Consider the following 21,540-nt stretch of genomic DNA (forward strand, 5'->3'; position numbering starts at 1 on the left):
TCATCTCAGCAATGGCAGCACTCAATCTGCCACTCAGCTTTCCCGCGTGGGCTCTGTCTGTTTTCCTGTGCAGCGCGCTATATCTGCCTACCTTCCTCAAGTCAATCACATGACCCGGTCTGTCCTGCGCTTTTAGTCTCCCCCCCACAACATGGGTGACAGTCCTGGCAGTTCCGGCACCAGCGTGTAAAAGGCTCCCCGGCTCTGGCACTTCTCCTTACATAAGTAGAAAACATCCGGAAGAATTCTGGAAAAAGGGGAGACCAAGTGGACTCCCAGAAGAGTCAGTAGATATCCTAGGCACTGTAGAAACCGGAAAGTCACTGTGCAATGTTTCGCAAGCCTGTATTTTCCCCAGCATAACCTACAAAAGTTGTCAGGGATGCATATCATCTCATGGAGTATCAGGATGAGTTATCCCTCTGTGCTTGTGTACTTATCATAATTGATTGACATGAGATGCCATCTGGTATTCTGCCTCCTGTGACGTTTAGTAATCGGACATATACACTGACGATCAAAGCGACATTGTTAACGTCTACTTTTATACAGTATGGATGCTTTATAAAAAAAACAATAATTCTCCGTACGTCTTCACATAGCTATTGTTTACCTAATTATATTTGTGTCATTATTAGTCCTAGTGCCGCTGCTACAATGTAAATATGATTGTGCTACTCCAATGTGAACATCATGCTTTAACAAGTGGGGAGGGGGAGGAGGGCTGGCTGCTGCCATTGCTCCCTGTCCATTACTTTCCCACACTGGGTTGTAATTGTCAGGAATGAACAGTGTAAAGTGAATGCTTGTTTCCCCTTTAAGATTGAATGACTCCAGGCTGTCTCCTCCTCCCTTGGTGACACAGCAGTTGTAAATGTCCTATCAGTAATTTAAAGCCCAGAGACTCCTCCTTGAAGTGAGAACTGTGGGCTGATGGAAATGTAGTGAGCAGTCTGAGACAGGCACTGGGTGAATCATTAGCCAACTGCCTCACTGGGATGCTTTTGTCTGGAGTCTAAAAGGAAAATATATACATTTACACAGACACTGCAATATCTACTTCCTTCCTGACTGTATCTTTTGATTTTGGGGTTTTACCAATAAACCAAAGTGGATGTAATATCTGGTGGATCTCCAGTCCAAAATGCTGCTGGTTTCCCAGCGCACAGAAGCACCACGCATGGAGCCCTATATACCAGTAAGTAACACGCAGTGCCTATAGCTACACCTCTCCCTAAAGTGTCATTGTATCTGATCCAAGTGTCATTGTACCCCATCATCCCATACGACAAACCTCCGGGCTTGTGACTTGGACCGTGAAGTGTCAGTCAATCCAAAGTGTGCAGTATGTATCTTAATAGGTTACGGCGGCGAATCCATCAGCGAAGAGTGATCGGCGAAGGGTCGGACATGATTATAGGGCTTGTCATTATATAATGAGCATTACCAGACTAAACAATTGGCAAAGCCTGACTGATCAGATTGGAAGAAGCGGCAATTCTGGCCAGGCGGTCTCTTATATAATGGGCAGCATAGAACAAGGACAGCTGCCCAGCGCCTGGATTATTGATAGCCGCCTGGCTCCTGGTGGCGCTTTATTTTACAGTTGCGGTGTTACTGAAATAATGTCTGAATTATCCTAGATTAATGCCACCGACTGCAGTGGGGTGCGGAAGGGGGGGGACTAATAGGATTAAAATTTGCCAATAAACTCCGGCTTGAACGCAGGAATATCCCTGTGTAAACAGAAGGGTCTGCCTTATGCCCCGAATGTTGCTGTAAAATAGCCATCATCCTTGCGCCGCGGCGGGTTGTATTCAGCACCCTGGCCTTGAAGGGGTTACAGCACCCAGACTACATATGGGCTCACACTACACTGTACTACTGGTAGCAAGTCTCTCATTCAGAGTGCTCCATGCAGCCTTCTGGCAGCGACCATTGCACAGTAATAGGCAGAATGACTTCATTTGATGCCATTCTATGCAGGTCACAGGTCATCGCAGTGTCACCAGGAATTAATAGGCCACAAGGCTTTTTAACTGCAGTGCAGATCTGCGCGTTATCCATTTTGTTATTAATTGTAATCGCCATACCGCGCGTTATCCTACGCTTTTCCATACCACGAGTAGGATCAATGAAGCATGTGTTAATGCATCAGGTCCACCCCTCCATATCCAGTTATTGTTATCTTTTGTAAGCTAAAGACTTTGATAAATGCGCTGCCTCCTCTCCTTTGGTAAAGTGACACCTGCCTTGCAGACTTGTATTGTCAACCAGTGGCAAGGCTTGAGCTGATGTGCTTGAGTCCTGTCCAGCAGGGGGTGAATGTGTGTTTTGTGTGCTGAGCTATCTGGGATTACTTGATGATCATTGTGTGCCTTGTATGAGTAGGGATGTGGAAGAGCTGGGTTTGTCAGGCGTAGCAGGGCTGAATTTGTCCAGCGCAGCAGAGCTGAGTTTGTCAGGCTCAGCAGTGTTGCATTTTTCAGGCGTAGCAGTGCTGAATTTGTCAGGTGCAGCAGAGCTTAGTCCGGCGCAGCAGGGCTGAGTTTGTCAGGTGCAGCAGAGCTGAGTTTGTCAGATGTAGCAAAGCTGAATTTGTCAGGTACAGCAGAGCTTAGTCCGGCGCAGCAGGGCTGAGTTTGTCAGGTGCAGCAGAGCTGAGTTTGCAATTTTTAACAGATCACCCAGTAATGGCTCAATCAATGTTTTAACCTATGATCTCCTGTAAACCAACTGCAGATACGTATCCGATCCAAATTTTGCCCCCTCTCCCCACCAAAAAAAGGATGAATCCACCTTTGCTACATTACAGCTGGGTTTGTAAACAGAAGGGCCAATATTTATGAATATGTATGGAAACGTTCCCACGCTAGAGATGGATGACATGTGGTAGTGATCACGCAGGCAGACATTTTTCGATACTTTCTGTCACTAAACCCATTAAGATCACAAATGGTTGCTTAAAGGGAACAATAGATTGCAGCCGCTGGCAGAGCAAATATTGATGAGACAGGCCTTGCATTTAGCGACCCTTGCAATCGTCCTGGCACTGAACATGTTAATAGTTTGTGTTTCTGCAGCACATTGCACAGCCAGGAGAAATAGATTTTGTTGCAAGGAGGAAAACACCCTCAGAGCCTCCCAGACACAGTGTGGGAGCTTGGAGCTGGCTCATGTTTTTTAAAACTGGTTTATTTTCCCCCACCCACTCATTGATTAACCCATGCGTGGCCGCGGCGTACAGGGAGCACGGCCAGGGTTAAAGCTGTGGCTCCCTTGTGGACTGTCCTCTAGAAGTCAGTGGCAGTTCATGTCAATCTATTGTGTACATTATCCCCCCCCCCCCCCGCACATGGCAGCAGGTTGTGATGCAGTATTATAATAATAATCTTTATTTATATAGCGCCAACATATTCCGCAGCGCTTTACAGTTTAACAGTTTCAAAACACAAGTCATAAGTAACAACGTTAACAATACAATAATTAAAGTATTAATAAGCGTTTCCTTTCTTGTGTGCAGAGGAGCGAGTAACAGGTTCTGTACAAGGAGCCTCCTGATGCAGTGCTGCAGCGCGCCTGTCCCTCCAAGCAGTGCCGGACTGGGGTGCCAAGGGCCCACCCTAACACTGACTGTGGGGAGCCACTTTTCACCTGCATACAAATATTACACTACCCTCGTTCACAAATGTACCTATATCTCTATATAATAATAAGCTGGACAGTTTGGTGAATGAGTGCTGATATACTGCATTTTTCTGTATAGAGAGAATCAAGTGAATAATGCCAAGTACTGCCTTACAGAGGGGTTGGGCCCACCGGGAGATTCCCCTGTTACTCTATGGGCCAGTCCGAGCCTGCCTCCAAGAGAACCAACACGCTGCTGCCCCTAGGAGCTGGCCATCTTCATTCGATATCAACCTACCTACCTGTTGACTTTAGAAAGGTGCAACGTTCTCTGCAATCATTTTACCTTGAATTTAACGCTACGTCTTGCAGTCGCTTAAAAGAAAAATATTCCTGTACCCCGTGTCAGCACAGCCGTTCGATTCAGGAATTATTTTTAGATATCCCACAAAATGAATCTGTGGCAGTGATGGGGTGCCCTGCTAATGATCCCATCACCTGTGCAATACTAAGAAAATCCTGAAAACATGACCTGTTTTAGGCCTTGACGACTGGACTTGAGAATCACAATCAACTGATTTTCAGGATTTTTCAAATTTGAATTAATGGTAAATGTAAATAAGTGTGATTCTATTATTTTACATGGGACTGCAAGCATTGTTGTACCATTTGATAAACAAGAATTAAGAGTTAACGCAGGTTTAGCTCTGCTACATCTGCAGCATGTTGCTGAACTGCAGCACAGAAGATGGCAGTTATGAGTGTGGATTGATCGTTTTTTGTTTTTTCTTTATAAGACCTGCAGACATTTCATGGAAAATTTTATCAGATTAGCGATGAAAGTGTTGATAACTCACTTTTACTGTCTGGTGCCAGCAGTGCTGGCAGAAATGACCTCCATCGTTTGTCAAGAAGGGTCAAGTAAGTTTTTTGTGTGTGTGTAAGAGCGCACAGTGTTCCCCTCCCATCCCCAGGTCCCAGCGGTGCCAGGCCCTTGGATCACAGTCTTGGCTTTTGTTAGTGTGGCATCCTGCAGCTAATCCCTCTTGTCTATATCTGGAAAGCGGAGCCAATCCTTATTTACACTCCCATGGAAAATAGGCTGGCGGTCATGGAAATAAAAAAAAAAAAAAAAAAAAGCATTTTTTTCCGTTCTCTTTATTGCCGATAACGTCCTGACTCGGTATCACAAAGCCAGTCCTTGTTTTATAAGGCTATTATTGAAAAGCACACAATGCAGGATGCTAATATGGGGCAGCTCTTTATTCCATGATTGCATTTATTGCTATTATTGCCTGCTACCTTCCTGATAGATTCCTCATACACCATAGGATGGACGACTATGAACAAGTTATGGTAACCTTGTATTTCAGTCCTGTTTATCCTGCATGTAATTATGGTTGTGCCCACAAAGTACCTGCCTAAGGCTGCCATACACATTAGGTACCTGTCGCAGTCAGCCTATGGCCAATTCTCCAGACCCCTTACCTCTACCCCCTACACATGTAACAGACCCTACCATTACACTCCACCAAGCTCTGTATGAGAAGAGTGGAATAGGCTGCTGCCAGACACCTCTGGCGGCAGCTTATCTTCCCTGGTAACAAAAGGATTGGGCAAATCTAAATCCAGCTGCCCAATCCTTCTCTCCAGCCATGTGCTGGTGGTAGGCTCCTAGATACCCGCTGTTTACCTTGGAAATCGCCGTACACGCTGGTTTCCAAGGTAAACATCGGGTATCTAAGAGCCGCAGCGATGCATGCTGGCCAGCGGGAGACCAGTGATCGAAAAATGGCCCAGGCCGATCGAAGACGATCAGCGATAACCGGCTGGGGGGCCGGTCGCTGATCCCCGTCACACAGCGATCTCGCTGGCGAGATCGCTGTGGCTTCACAAAATCAGCGAGATCACTGTGTGTGATGGGGCCTTTAGTCTGCCAGTCCTATTGATATCAACAGGTTTAGCAACATTAAAGTGGATTTGTCACTAGGTTTCCCAATACAAACTGTATACATTATTAAGTAGAGCTGTGGACCATATGAGACTGGTGTATTTACTTTGAAAATCTGTCTCAGATTAGCTGTATAAGATGTTAAAAAGAGCAGTGAGAGAGCTCCAAGTCTATTATTATTGTTATAGCGCCATGTATTCCATAGCGCTTTACATGTGAGGAGGGGTATATATAATAAAAACCGAGTACAGTAATCTCAAACAATAAAAGTCACTACTGGTACAGGAGGAGAGAGGGCTCACAATCTACAAGAGTATGCAGTCTCTGACAGCTGCAGCTTGTACTGAGCAGTGTGAGATCTCAGCAGAGAGGCGGTACACTGAGGAGCTGTCGGTGAGGATAGGTGTTGGATTTTTATAAAGAATTATGCAGCAATTTTGACATGGCTCTTTAAAGTAAATACACCAGACTCGTCAGGTCTAAGAGCTCTACTCAATAAAGTATAGAGTTGGTATTGTGAAATCTGATGACCGATCTGCTAGAACCTAACAGGTATGGCCAATTGGAAAGTGTATGAGTATTGAGCGCATTTACCACAAATTAGTGTCCCATCAATGGTTGCCATGTAATATTGGCTGGGACTGGCTTTTGTGAATCAGCTGATTGCTGTGACAGCTCCCATATGAAATGGGTTATCTATAATAAGACAATCCTGTTACATACCAATTTATTAATATACCATTGATGTTATTCGGAGCAGCCATAATCCGCAGGTCTCCGGGCTCCTTTGAATGTGGACAAGGTATTGTTTCCTTCCATTTGTCTGAAAGGAAGAGACACACTCAGAGCCCTAATGTTTTGTGTCCACCCCCACTGCCTTATATCTGAGCTCAGTGTCAAGGGACCTGATGTAACAATGCAGTCCAACAGGAAATTAGAAAAAACAATTATTCCACTTATCAGATATATTTCTTAATAGAAGGAAATTGATCTCTTTGGCCACAACCTTAGGATTATACCCAGATAACCATAAAAAAAACGTACAGGGGTCTGTTCTGTAAAGAGATACCAATTTATATCTTATGTACAGCACCACGGAATCAATGGTGCTATATAAATAATAATATAATCACTGTTATGTAATAAAGTATCTAAACCCCATTTATTACAGTCATATATGGTTTTCTCCTTTAACTGCTTTTCTGTAAATATCGCTCTAGTGTGTGGTTTTCTATGTGTATTAATGTTACTGTCCAACACATAACTGGATATTGAGTATTATGGGGCACAGTAGGCTTCTGCCTATGGACAGCACAGCTTGTGGGGCAACTCTTTTTTTTTTTTTTTTTTTTTTTTTTTTTTTTTTTTTTTTTTTACAAAAGGAATTTATCAGGTAAACTCTAGCCTGTATTGACTAGTTTGTGGAAGGGTAACTTCAAACTACTTTAATAACTTTCATTGTATTAGGCAATTAAGTGATATGTGAGCTTCACCAGCGATCAGCACCAGCGACACGCAGGTAACAAGTGACGCATGTCGCTTAGTTACCACTGTGTACCTTAGTTACTAGCGCACTGGTGCAGGGAGCTGGTAACCAAGGTACACATCGGGTTTCTAAGCGCCGCGCGGCACTTAGAAACCCGATGTGTACCTTGGTTACCAGCTCCCTGTACCAGCGCGCTGGTAACTAAGGTACACATCGGGTTTCTAAGCGCTGCGTGCTGCTTAGAGACCCTCTGTTTACCTTAGTTACTAGTGCCAGCTCGCTGTTCTCCCGCCTGTCACACGCAGCGATGCGTGCTGGCCAGCGGGAGACCAGCGATCAAAAAAACGTCCTGGCCATTCCAGGACGATCAGCGATAACCGGCAGGGAGGCCGGTCGCTGAGAAATGTCACACACAGTGATCTCGCTGGTGAGATCGCTGTTGCGTCACAAAACTTGTGACTCAGCAGCGATCTCGCTAGCGAGATTGCTATGTGTGACGGGGGCTTTAGACCTGATGAGGCTGGTGTATTTACTTGGGAAGTACATGTCAGAATGTCTTCATAATCCTTTTTGAAAATAGACTTAAAATACTAATTTTAATATTAGGTGGACAAAGTTGGCAAAATTATCACACAGCAATTTTGACATACATTTTTCATAGAAAGTACATCATCCTCATCAGGTATAAGAGATCTACACTACTCACGAAAAGTTAGAGATGTTTGGCTTTCAGGCAAAATTTAAAGGTGATCCTAAAATGCCCTCTAACCTTTTCAGGTGAACTTTATGTGACCGTCTCTAAACTTCTGAATGCCCATGTCCTAGTGTTCAGTGTTTCAGTATTTTTTGCATAACTTGCTGTTGTCTAACATTGGCAAAATTCACAACATTTGTTGGATCCATGAATCGCCCATTACATTTTGGGATTCAATTAGAAATGGTATTTGGTCCTTTGGCCACATCCCACAATGCTTCACTGTGAACCTTCGGAACCGGATGATGAATGTCATACAACTCCAGGCACACTAAAGGGAGGGGAGAGGCACCCAAGTGTCACATCAGACCACTCGAAACCATTTATATCAGCATGGTCTGCGTGCCAGACGACCAGACACGGGCATCATCATCTTGCGTGGGCCAGGGAGAGTCTACACATTGGAGAGGAACCAGTGGGCGTCAGTGCTAGTCACTGAGCAGAAATGATGGCCACCAACGATGTTGGAGACGTCAAGGAGAGCGCTCTGCATCAGCCACTGTTGACCACCAAAGGCTTGTCTGCTGACATGTTACAGGGTGGCAAGGGTGGCTAGTTAATACAGAACTGCCGTACACTTTGTGACAAGCCCCTACTACTTCAATAACATCACAGACCTCATTTCATCTTCATGGACGACAGTTCTCCGGCTCATCGAGGTCACGGAACGGTTGCTGGAGACTGGGGGACCTCAAATGGAGTGGCCTGCGCTCTCTCCAGGGCTGAATCCCATTGAAAACCTATGGGATCAGCTGAGTCACCGTGTAAAGGCTCGTAACTCTGTACCCCAGAACCTCCATGACCTGAGGGCCACCCTTCAAGAAGAGTGGGATGCCATGCCTCACTCCACATGTGAATAGCAGGAGACATCATCCTCAAGCTGTAGGTGATGGTCAAGGCCACAGGACAAGTTATTGAGACACTGACATTATTTGTGGGTTCAGTTGCGACCCGCAAGGTACCACAACGGCGACAAGCGAGGCACAACAAATCCAACACTAACTTGTCTCCGTGGTGGCAGTGGTGGTCCACTGCTGGTCCCAATGTGACATCAATCACTGCTTTATGCTGCGACGTAACAGCGGCATAGAGCAATCTTTGCCCGCGTGACCTGTCTTCCTGCCAAAGTCGATGTGTAGCTCCAATGTAAATATTCTTCTAGTGCAAATAAATAGGGGATTTTTTGTGGGTCTGACTTAAAAAAGATATGTCTTTTTCAGGTATGTTCCACCTGGAATCTTGCCTAAAAAAATGTGCTGCAAAAATAAACATAATGTACATTATTGTAAAAATGACATGTGCACATGTTCAGTCTTTTGTTACTTCTTTTAACCACTTCAGGGTTCGGAAACCATGAAACAAGTAGCATGTCCATTCTTCGGGCAGTTTCCACCCAAGTTTTCCTGAAGCCGCTTTGCCTAGAAAAATAACAGAAAAAAAGGCATTGCCTAAAGTTGCGATCACACGAACGTATGTTTTATGAGCTAGCACTCGGCTCAATGTTATACTATTGGGCAGTGCAGAGCCACCTTTTAAGTCCTTATGCCCAATTGGCAAGAGAAAACAATTGCAGCATGCTGTGAATGCATCCAATGATTGAATTCAACCATACAAGTCTATGGGTGTGTGTGAAACATCTGACTGCACTCGGATGTCATCTGAGTGCAGTCCAACATCTGCGGACACAGTGAATGGAGAAATTAAGTTCTCTGTCTTTTCCATACCTGTGCTGTGATTCTTTCATGCAAGAGAATCGGATCACACTAAGGTGACCCTCTGCTCAAACTCTCACAGAGTTTGATCCGTGTGTCATTAGCATAATTGGTACAATTCTCATCCCAGAAAAACAGTCCAATTATTGTGATGAGACTTTGATCACAGTTTAATCAGACTTTGACCAGTGTCCTACAAGTGTCATCAGCTTTTTCTCTGACATGGAGAGGAAAAAAAAAAAGTTTCTCTACGTTCTCCATTTTGTCAGTCCATAAAAATCGGTCTGCGCTCAGATGTCATCTGAGTGCAGTTGGATGTTTTTCACAGACCCATAGACTTGCATTGCTGATTTTGATCTAACACTGGGATCTGAAAATTGGTCTGCACTCAGATGTCATCCGAGTGCAGTCTGATGTTTTTTCACAGACCCATAGACTTGCATTGCTGATTTTGATTTGACACTAGGATCAAAATCAAACATATCTCCAATTTTTTTCCGCGGGAAAAAAATCAGACATGTGCACATAGAATATCATGGTTTTGAGTGTTACCCGTGAAAGCCATAGTCAACACTCGTAGGAGAAAATTGGTCATGTGCATGAGCCCTTACACTGTACATCACAGACTTGTGCTGCAGAAAATAACCAATCTGTGTCAGAAAAGAGACAAGCCCTTTCTTCTCTGGCTCACAGAGTGTGGTCCCAAGCGAGAAACCCCCTCCTTATGTCGGCCAATAATAAGCTCCCAACCTTCTGTAGTATTCCGGCCCTTGTGTGTAAAGTTTACAGGGCACTTATAGTGACTGAGTGAGTGTTCTGTAGGGTGGTACCCGGCCGCGACACAGCCCATCGTCACCGGCTCCAGTAAAGGGCTTTAGTGGTTTTGTTCTTTACCTTGCTGCGTTCGCTACATTATACTGGCGAGAATAACGATCATTACGATTAAAGTCGTGTGAGTGGTCAGAAGTAAAACGTTGTCAGCGATTTCTGCGTGCGATTGAATAAAACCCGAGGAAGGAGCGGCCGGGGACGCACGCTGCGCTGACCCGCCTCTCAGTTGGGTGACATTGTAAGATTAGACCTGAAGATCTAACCCTCTGTAGACCAGACTCGATGACGCTGCGCCCGGTTTGATGTCAAGTTCGGAGCTGTTGCAGTCAGCAGAATATCTCTGGTTTAACCCTTCGCTGTTCCCTTTTGCGCGGCGGGTGTCAACTTGGGGCAAAAGGCTGATTAATCCGACTCGAATGATCCCTAATGTTTGTGTATGTTCCTATTTCAATGTGCGCCGCCATCGTCTTTGTTTCCATGACACTGGAGAAGTCTTTCGAGATTCCTTCCCAGAATTCAGCCCTCCTCCCTACGTCTGCATCGGTCCAGGCACCGGCTAAGAATCTGGATTTGCATGAGAAACAGTGCAGGCGAGGAGGGCTAGTTCAGGGGAACCACATCTGACTTTTGTGTGCGTTCTTTCCTTCTAAAACGGCGTGAGAAGTGAAACAGAAGAGGAAAAAAACAACATATTCTCAGAAAAGGGAGCACAGAAACCAAATAATACTCAGAAGCTGCGAGAGAGTTACAAGCGTAGCCCTATATGGACGGTTTATGGCCCCGGACCGAATAAACTCTAATAAACACCCAACATAGAAGTCCGACTTATAAGATGGCTTTCTAAGAAAGCAGATCGGCAAGTTTCCACCGTCTGCGTAGTTTTGCTGTTATGGAGTGTATTATTTGGCAGGATTTATTGATTTTATTTAGTGAAAAAGTTCTAGGAAGCAAATGTCGCTAAGAAAAGTTCCAAAAAGTAACTTATGTTTGACTGTCTCGTGTAATCCACCACGCGTTTCGCAGCCCGGTAAGGGTTACTGGGCTGCAGACGGAAAAGAGTTAAACGCTAAGCTGTTGAGACATGAGCGACCGCATAGGATAGGCTCTTGCCATAAATAGGCTTATTTCCCTACCAGTTTCCTGTTGCTGTGGTCATGTTGCCTCCGTGTGTCCTTTTCATGGCAAATCTCCCATGTCCGTTACATAAAACTTCTATTGAGAGTGCAGGGAGTTGCCGCTGCAGCCTGGCTGGCTACAGATTACTTTACTGCATGTTACTTGTAATAATTTCCCCCCCACCACCATGCTGCTGACCTTTATAGCATTTCACCGCCGTACACGTCAGTACACCGGCACCGACAAGCACAAGAGACTGTTACGTACGATAAAGAAATTGTATTCTCTGACATTTACATTTGTCTGTTTGTCTTCAGCTGCAATGTATATAATGAAGGGTGTAGAGGAACGGGTCTACAGATTATTAAGTGTCAATGTCCATGTCGTACGGGTCTCTCGTGATTTCCTCACTGTGTTCTGGAAATGTCCAAGAGAACCATTATGGGCAGCACAGTGGTTAGCACTGTTGCCTTGCAGTGCTGGAGTCCTGGGTTCAAATCCCACCAAGGACAACATCTGCAAGGAGTTTGTGTGGGTTTCCTCTAGGTACTCCGGTTTCCTCCCACATTCCAAAGAATAGGGAATTTAGATTGTGAGCCCCAATGGGGACAGTGATGATGATGTCTGTAAGGCGAGGAGGAATTAATGATGCAATATAAGGAAAGCAGAATAAAATAATAAATATACTGCTCAAAGAAATAAAGGGAACACAAACAGCCTGTTGCAAATGGAATACTGTTCCCTTGATTTTTTGAGCAGTATATGTGGACCTCATAGAGGGGTCAACTAGTATATGCCAAAAAAGGAGAGAAGGTTATGTCAACTATGACCTAAAAGTGGTTATTAGGTTTCTTGCACATGGCAGAACCAAGTGTATTTGGTGGCACACTTACTATGGAGACCTCAAATGATGCAGCAGCAGTGATATTTTCCTTAGAAAGTAAAACATAGAATATGCAGTGAGGTTTATTGGGGGCATCATAGTGCCCCATAGATGTCTATGGGTGGTCTACTACAGCTCTTGACTATATGAAGCTGTAATACTATAAGGTCTAATTTCCCCTATAAACGCTGATAAAAATGAAAAGCTTCAGACAATACACTCGTGTGAATGGTTTTGTTAGCTAGCCAATCTCAGGCATCATTAAGTCGACCATGTTTGGCTTTTTCTGCCATAAGTCGGAGGAAAGAGCTTCTGTTCAAAGAAAAGTTGTTCGTCCATGAACAATCTTCCATCGGGAGAATATTCCCAGAAAGAGCACTCATTTTCCCAGCCGGTGTTACTGAACTTGTATAGCCAGGTAGACCGACTATAACTGAGTTTTATGTGCATCGCTTCGTCGGCATTATGATCGTTCATTAAATGATCATTCAACCAACTACTTTAATCTGTTAGGTCTTTAGGGTTTCTGCTCCAACAAGACAGATGTCACCTACATGACATTTCCTCCTTTATGCAACAATCCAACAAAATCATTTGGTTTGGCAAATAAAAATTATCGTGACAGCCATTAAGAGTTGAATTGTGACTTGTCTTCATGTGCCATAGACTTGGTGTCACAGCCACCGGTGCATTCTCCTGGAGGCTAGACACCTGGGACTGTTAGTTTGTCTTGGCCACAAACTTGCTCACATCTGATTTGCAATCAAAAGGAATACAAAGAGATTCCATGTATTTCCATGAAGATATTAAATACTTGTTTTATTAATTACAACTATTGTACGTGGGATGCCATTCGGCCCAAGAGTGTTGGTCTGGTCTGGTAGGGTGCCAAAGCTGGAAATCTCCATACAGGGATTAACAAGGGTGCCTGCTCTGTATTTTATGCTAACATCCCCCTTCTCTCTGTACAATTCACATCCTTCCGTTCTGTACTTTTCTGGAGTGAGATATTAAAGAGCAAAGCTGCTGATGTGAGAGTTATAACATATGGTGCCTCCATGAAAGGGGACTCGAATTGGCCTTGAACCTGTCGGACTGCCCAGCTGTTTTTTGCCAGCAAGAACAGCTAATCAGCTTTTTGCTTAAAAAAGAGTCGTCTCCTTGGCAGATTCACTCATGCCATAATGTTCTGTAGGTCTGATAAAAGACAGGACCTTATCTACTAGTGCTGACTATGTAGGCCGTGTGCAGCCTAGTACCATATCCATGACCGTTGTATTGTGCGCCGTAGTAGTGAACACGCTGGGTACACTCAGGATCACATTTGTATCACGAAGTTCATCACTGATGTTTGATTCGCTTGTCTAGATAACAAATTAATTGCTGCCTGGTTAGTGCATCAATGTATGTAAGTTCTTAAAGGGAACTGGTCACATAGGACCATATGTGCAATCTGTGGGCAGCATGAGAAGGAGAACTTGAATTTTATTGGTTTAAAGGGGTAAAAGGTCCTCTCTCCTTCTGTACTTGTGTTTTCCCTTTTTTGCTCATGTTTATTGTACTTGTCTATATTTGCCCCCTTTTCACATGTAAAGCGCCATGGAATAAATGGCGCTATAAAAATGTATAATAATAATAATAAGAGTCTGCAGCCACTCTATGACTATGACTCGCTGGTGCCAGGAGCAGGCAGTCATGTGACCACAAGAGTGCAGTTTGAATACTTCTGGCCACATTCCGACTAGACTTGTCTCACCTCACTCAATGCTCTTGCATTGAGTGAGGCTGTGTATGCCTAGTCGGCATGTATGTAAATCGCATACTTGCGGTTATGCTCCTGACACCAAAGAATCCTCATAGTGCGCAGAGCATAGAGTGACTGCACACTTGTACCCTAAGGCTGAGCAAGCCCTTAAAATTCCTGCTATTTCTATGCTAAGGAGTCCGGTGGGCGGTCCTACTTAGGAATTGGCATATGCACCATAGCTGATGCAAAAACGTTTTTCGACAAGCAATGAATGGCATCGCGTCAATCAATAAAACGTTATTCCCACAATCGTCAGCCTCACTACATGCTGTAATCAGTATTTGCAATAATAAAACAGTCCTAAAAAAAAACATGATTTCTAAGTACCGTAATCGCTACAAAAATATGTAATCTATTTACTAACTGGTTGCCATCAGTTGTGCCGATTATGCAGATGATTAAGATTGCGCAGAACTCCGCTACTATCTGTGCTGTGCCCATCCTAACAGTACATCGGGCACAGATGTAAAATTGTGCTTTTCCTCTATAAAACAAAAGTGTCAGAGCAGGGTTCAGACCGAGGAACTACAGGTGAGAACAATCAAAATGCACAGTACGTGTCTTCACACTGCGTTCTGTGTCCCCGTCAGGGCATACGTTCGAAATCCCACACAAAACGGGGCATATGCACCAATGGGGACGTAGACGATAATGATACAGACAAAGCGACCATGCGCTCTGATGTGCCTCATTTTCGCGAGTCTACAGGAGGCGGACACTCAGACGCAAACTACTATGTCTGTGCTTCCACCTCCTGTAGGCGTTCGTTGTGTCTACATCATTACAGTCTATGGCCCCGTCAGTGCATACATCCAGTCCCTGATTTGCGGGGGATTTCGGAAGTAAGCCGCGATGGGGACACAGAAGTCAATGTGACAGCACCATTAGGGTAAGTGATATTCTGCTTAAAGCTGTTGCATCCATTCATAAAAGTTAGTCCCTGGATACAGGCTACTATAAAGAAACAAACCATGCTGTACTCATCTCCGCACGGCAGCCAATCAGTGAGCTCCTTCAATATGGGACTGCGCAACTGCGCAGCTAAGAGCTGCTGAGCCCAATAATTGGCCATCGTTCTATTGACGTGATGTTTTCTCCGCAGCCAAACACCAAGAGCAGTGGGGATTCTCGCCGGCGGACCCCTATAAGGGGACTACAGCACAATTTGCTTCCTTATAATAGCCTGCAGCCAGGGAAAACCCCTTTAAAGGGGTTGTCCAGGCTTTTCACATAATCTCAGTACATATCTGGGCTGCAGAATTATGCCAATAAGTAATTTACTTTCTGTTACTAGTTTGCACGGTTTTCTAGATATTCTGAACAGAACGTCCAAGGGGGGGGTGTTATGGCATTGAAATGAGAACTAGTCGTAACCTCCTACTCTACTCCAAACATGCCCTCTATAGCAACAACTGCACCCTCCATAGCTACAGGCCCTCCCAGTCCACATGAAGAAGCCCTCATCACACAGTAACAAATCCTCCCCCTCTAGCAGCCTCACTGCAGAGAGCAGCTGCTCCTCCTTCAGACACACGCTGAACAGTGATCTATGGAAAGTGAAACTAGTGAGGAGGAGGGAAAATCGTCCTGAAAACGCGCAGAAAAAAACGCACGGTTTCTGGGAAGGGAGTCAAGTTTTTCAGCAGAAATTTTCTGCTACGTGTGCACATAGCCTAAAGCTTGTTTTCTATACTCAATGTGTATTTTATAAGGATAGATTTTGCATATACATTTAGGCTCAGAAATATTTGGACAGTGACATGAGTTTTGGCATTGTAGCTGTTTGCCAAAACATATTCAAGATACAGTTTTGTAATCAATAAGGGCTTAAAGTGGAGACTCTCAGCCTTATTTTGAGGGGACTCACATCCTAATTGGAGTAAGGAGGAATTAAAACTCTATAATATGTAGCTTTCAAAGGACCAAAAGTAATTGGACAATTACCCCAAAAGCTCTTTAATAAGCAGCATGGGATGTTCCCTTGTTAATACATCATCAAGTAAGTAATTAAAAAGTTTGGTGCTGATTCCAGGTGTGGCATTTGCATTTGGAAGCTGTTTCTCTGTTCCCACAATATGAACCCTTACTTTTTTTGAGACTTTTTATTGAGGCCACCTTCAGTGTCAGAGGACACCAGAGCTCAACTGAACACTTCTGACTCTAGGGTTTAGTGAATGGTGGCGTTCACAGCACCCATACCCCAACCACTCATATCTCAGTCCAGACACATTAAATGTTTTTAGAAAATATAGTTTCAAATGTCTTTTAATTCCTGGATTACTGTGCACAATAATTGGTAACTGGCTTCTAACTGATCGTTATTTCATATGTAACTTGTGTATATTTTATATTTTCTTTCTTTAGTCATCCTAAATATAGGGAATATTCTTGCTAAAATTGCAGCCACTGGGTGCAGTAGTTATATAATTGACCTGCATGAAACTACTTTCTCCTTGTTGGTACACGCCTCAAATGGCAGGAAACTGACAAACAGATGTGGACATAGATTAGTAGTTTAAGCTGAAAGATTCCGAATGGTTGAGGTTTTTCTGTCAACCATTGCTAACCTAGGTCCAAAATGGTGGTGTTGCACATGCATTGCTTCTTCTTTAATAGAGATATAGTAACAAAATCCAAAACACATGAGAATCCTGGAAAAAACGGGAAAAAAAAGTGTGTTTGTTCTTTCTAGTTGAAAGTGTCAATCACAGCTTGTTACACTCCATGATATCATTACTGACTTCACTTCTTTTACACATGTAAGGCCTGTTTCACACTTCCGTTTTTTCAAATCCGTCAAAATCCGTTGGTTTCCGTAAAAAAACGGATCCGCCATTTTTTTGCAGGATCCGTTTTTTTGTCCCATAGACTTCCATTAGTGGTTACCGCGGATCCGTCAAAAAAACGGATCCGTTTTTTTAAAAACGGATCCGTCTGCATCAGTTTCCGTCAAAAAAACGGAAACGGATTCGTTTGGCGGACACAAAAACGGAAGTGTGAAACAGGCCTAAGATGCGTCCTCCACTTCTCCAACTCCTCATGCACTTGTTTTATCTGCAGACCTGAGTTCTGCAGCGTCTCCCCTTCATCTGATATTTCAGGGTACCGATGTACTGAGCCAGATGTGTTTCTGTGCACTTTGACTATGTGGAACATTAACCTTTTTTCAGGTTGATGATGCGTTACGAAGCAGCTCTTGTGGAAAAACACTTAGAGATACGTAAACAAGCGGTATTTTAATCCTGTTAAAGGAATATTAGCCTAAAGCTCCGGTCTGGTACGCTTTGTGTGACATAAATCTGAATACTATGTTAGATCGATACAATATTTGACCACCAGGGGAACGGTTTCATAGGATCAGTGCTATGGTATATGTTGGCACTATATGAAGAAATAGGATTCTGTCCTTATTTTGTACCTGTTGAAAAAAAACAAACATTATGTATAATACACATCTAATGTGTAAGGGTCCAACTGACTCCTCCTGTAAGCGGAAACACAAGTTTAACCAGTCGGGTTGTATCCTGATTTTTTTCTTAGTTAAAAGGGTTGTCCACTACTCGGACAACCCTTTGAAAATAACGTCACTTTTACTCCCCTCCGGTGTCGGCACGGTTACAGCAGTGTCAGCACTGTCTCTCCTGACAATCGTGTAACAGTATGATGTCATGTGATCACTGCAGCCAATCAGCGGTTGCGTCACTCACCCCGCCTTCGGACATATCACATACATCTGGAGGAAGAGACAGCAGCAGCGTTCACTTCCTCCAGATATAAGCGATTTGTCCGAAGGCGGGGCAAGTGACGCGACCAGTGATCACATGACATCATACTGTTACGTAATCCTTCGGAGAGCCGGTGCTGATACCACTGGAACCGCGCCAGCACCGGAGGGGAGCAAAAGTGGTGTTATTATAAAAAGGGGAAACACACAGATTGAGAAGGATTTGGACATCGCCTTTAAGACGAGTGGTACATAGCTAGCTGGAAACCATTTATTCACTATTTAAACCTGCAATCCAAATATGCATGTTTATAAAGATGAGACAGAAAAATGCCTGTTAGCCTAATGGTTGTTCACGCAATAACTATTCTATATTTAAAGGGAGTCAGTCGGCACAAAATGACTGTTGAATCCGAGCAAAAACACACGCTGCACTCTTGGAGTGGCCATACAGTGGCCATACAGTGGCCATACAGTTCAGTGCACCATGTCACTTAATTGTTTGCCTTCTATTCCTGTCTTCCTCTTCCTTGAGCTTTACAGGAACCAGAGAATGGTGAGAAATTATGAAAAACAAGTGGGTGGGAAGATGCACCAAATTATTTGGCCATACCAAGGGTCACTGTGCTAGGTTTGAATAGTCTGGTGGGCCAGTCCAACCCTGGTTGCTCTCATAGTAGGATGTTCTGCACTAATCCATATATACAAGGGTCTTTCCTGTAATTTGAAATGTACTTGTGTCAGTGGACGATGGAATATTTCTATGTGCTAACCATAGGCCAAAATCTTGAAAACACTTGAGGAATCGATATGGAATCGATATGCAAAATGTATTAGAAAGTTGCATAACTTTTCACTACACAAACTTTAGGCCCGTTTCCATCTGAAGCCAGATGGAACTGGTTTAGATTTAATAAGAGTCTTGACCTCTCGATAAAGTTCCCAGTCTGGGTAAGAGTTAGTAAGCACAGTAAAATCACGACTGAAAAGGACCAGGATATTCCAGACACGGCGCCCGATGTACAGTCCTGTTTTCCTGCTGCTGACGTCGAACATGACAAAGATGTGCTGTGTGGGCTGAGACCAGAACGTCACAGAGTTTTAGCTCAACCAGGAAATGGCCTGTTGCTGAGAGGTGGAAAACAAACAAGACATCATAAAATACACGTCTCGCAGCTTAGAGCTTATCCCCTGCACATATCACTCCGTTGCCTTGGATTTATTCCACGAGCAAAACTCCGTCAAGCTTTAAAATGTATCTGAAACTGTATTAAAGTATTTATTTGTATCATTGATCTTTGCATTTATAACTACAAGTAGTCACCTATAACGGTGTTGGATCAGGTGCCAAGGGCCCACCAGTAACCAACTCCGGGGCCCAACTTTTCAGCTAATGTGACATTATCCTCAATCAAATGTATATAACAATGAGCTGGGTAGATTGTTACATGAATAAGATGCCTCCTGTGTCTATAGTGACTCGTGTGCCAAGTACTGATCTCTCACTCTTGCACAGCGGCCCACCAGAGGATTCTCTTGTTCTCCTGTGGGCCAGTCCGAGCCTGTCTAATTATAGGGGTGACAGAGGTAGCAGTTCCGTCTGGATCCTAAAGGAACCACAACCACTCCCCCACACAGCCAAAGAATTCACATGCAAATTTGTAAATGGTAGATTTTTTTCTTAAGGCTATGTGCACACGTTGCGGATTCCGCTGCGGTTTTTTCCGCGCGGAAACGCAGGTAAAACCGCAGGTAAAGTGACCTGCGGTTTTCCTGCGGTTTGGTCTGCGGTTTTGCCCTGCGGTTTCACACCTCTACTATGGTAGAGGTATGAAACCGCTGCGGAAACCGCCCAAACAATTGACATGCTGCGGTTTGTAAACCGCAGCAAAACCGCGCGGAAAAAAACGCACCGTCAGCACAGCGTTTTTGAAACCCCATAGGGTTTCATTGTACTGTACTTGGTCTGCGGAACTGCTGCGTTTCCGCAGGGGCAAAACCGCTGCGGAAACGCAGCAGAAACCGCACCGTGTGCACACAGCCTTAGACCCAGGAGTTTTAAGTTACATTTCTGGTCATATTAATCTGTTCTCATTCAAAATGAGAATTTAACCTCTATAGTAAGATTATAATCAACATTACCAATTTCTTCCATAAGCAGAACCCCAACTGTCCATCGACTAGCATATAATTATTTTATATATCATAATATATACATATATTTATTACTGTATAATATTATACCTTGCAAAGTCAAAACAGTCAACCCCATTCCCAGAAATACCCCCAAAATTGCACTCTTCCTTTGATGCAATGTTTCATAGACTACTCATTTTCAAGGTTTAAGATTGTCTCACCGAAATCAAGACTGTTTGGCTCTAGGGAAGTTTTAAGGACTGGGCTGCAATAATATTCAAAATCTGTGAACAAGTGTGGCACTGTTTTTGGAAAAGGCAGTCTTGTTTTTCATAATTAGGACAGCACCTTTAATAAGATGCAGTCCGCAGGATTTGTCAGTTTTTTGACATCCAATGTACCTAGCAATTTGTTCCCAAAGTGTTGATTGCAAGACTGTTGTTACAGGTAAGAAGGACTGTCATGCCCGACATACATATTAGATGGCTGTTGGCCGAATGGTAAGCCAGTAGCCATTTTTACACGCTCTTCCTTACACATGAGCATTTGTAGGCTGAACGCTGCTGTGTTCTTCTCTATGAGAAAGATACTGCCAGACATGAAAAAGAAGAAATTTCACACTGACCACCTGGGCTTTTTTAGACTCTAACTTCCTGTAGTTTCAGGAAACAACACATGTATATAGCCACGATGGTAAGATCCCAGCCCTATCTTTTGAATTGAAGTGTTTAATCAGGGTGTGCAAAGATAATTGTGAAGGGAGGGTGAGCTGTGATATCATCTATTTTGATTGATGGATCTTGTGTTATTCGCTGTGCATAGAGGTGAAACTGTCATTGTAATCCTGCCTCTGCTGTTAATGAGACTGCTGAAAACTCTTTCTGAAAGTATAGGAAGTATGAGTCTAAAAAAAATCCAGTGACTGGTGTGAAAATTGCAAGATTGCTAATGTTATTTTTTTTTTTTTTATAAAGATTCCAACATGAAAAAAATACATTGCCAACAGTTTTCGAAATACATTTTACACAAAAACATGATTTAATCAGTAGGTTATTTTCTGGTGTGAAATTCTATTTGTATTTACTGTCATCTAGTCCATGAATATGTAACATAGTAACATAGTTAGCAAGGCCGAAAATAGACATTTCTCCATCCAGTTCAGCCTATATTCCATCAGAATAAATCCCCAGATCTACGTCCTTCTAAAGAATCTAATAACTGTAAGATACAATATTGTTGTGCTCCAGGAAGACATCTAGGCCTCTCTTGAACTCCTCGACTGAGTTTGCCATCACCACCTCCTCAGGCAGGGAATTCCAGATTCTCACTGCCCTAACAGTAAAGAATCCTCTTCTATGTTGGTGGAAAAACCTTCTCTCCTCCAGATGCAGAGAATGCCCCCTAGTGACCATCACCTTTCTTGGTATAAACAGATCCTCCTTGTATTGCCCCTTATATACTTACGTATACATGGCTATTAGATCGCCCTTCAGTCGTCTTTTTTATAGACTAA

At 43.7% G+C, this 21,540-nt stretch overlaps 1 protein-coding gene across 1 annotated transcript in view; it reads left to right on the forward strand.

Annotated features, from left to right (window-relative positions):
• Positions 1–940: 940 nt before the first annotated feature.
• The window catches only part of MAMLD1 (mastermind like domain containing 1), a 297,545-nt gene continuing 276,945 nt past the window's right edge, over positions 941–21,540 (forward strand). The window contains exon 1 of the mRNA XM_073543599.1: positions 941–1,198. Coding sequence (XP_073399700.1) covers positions 1,145–1,198 — 54 coding nt within the window. The 5' untranslated portion in view covers positions 941–1,144. The remainder of the gene's footprint in view (positions 1,199–21,540) is intronic.

Source organism: Dendrobates tinctorius, unplaced genomic scaffold, assembly GCF_039654945.1.
Source record: "Dendrobates tinctorius isolate UK_male_01 unplaced genomic scaffold, ASM3965494v1 ptg000133l, whole genome shotgun sequence".
In the NCBI taxonomy this organism is placed as follows: Eukaryota; Metazoa; Chordata; class Amphibia; order Anura; family Dendrobatidae; genus Dendrobates; species Dendrobates tinctorius.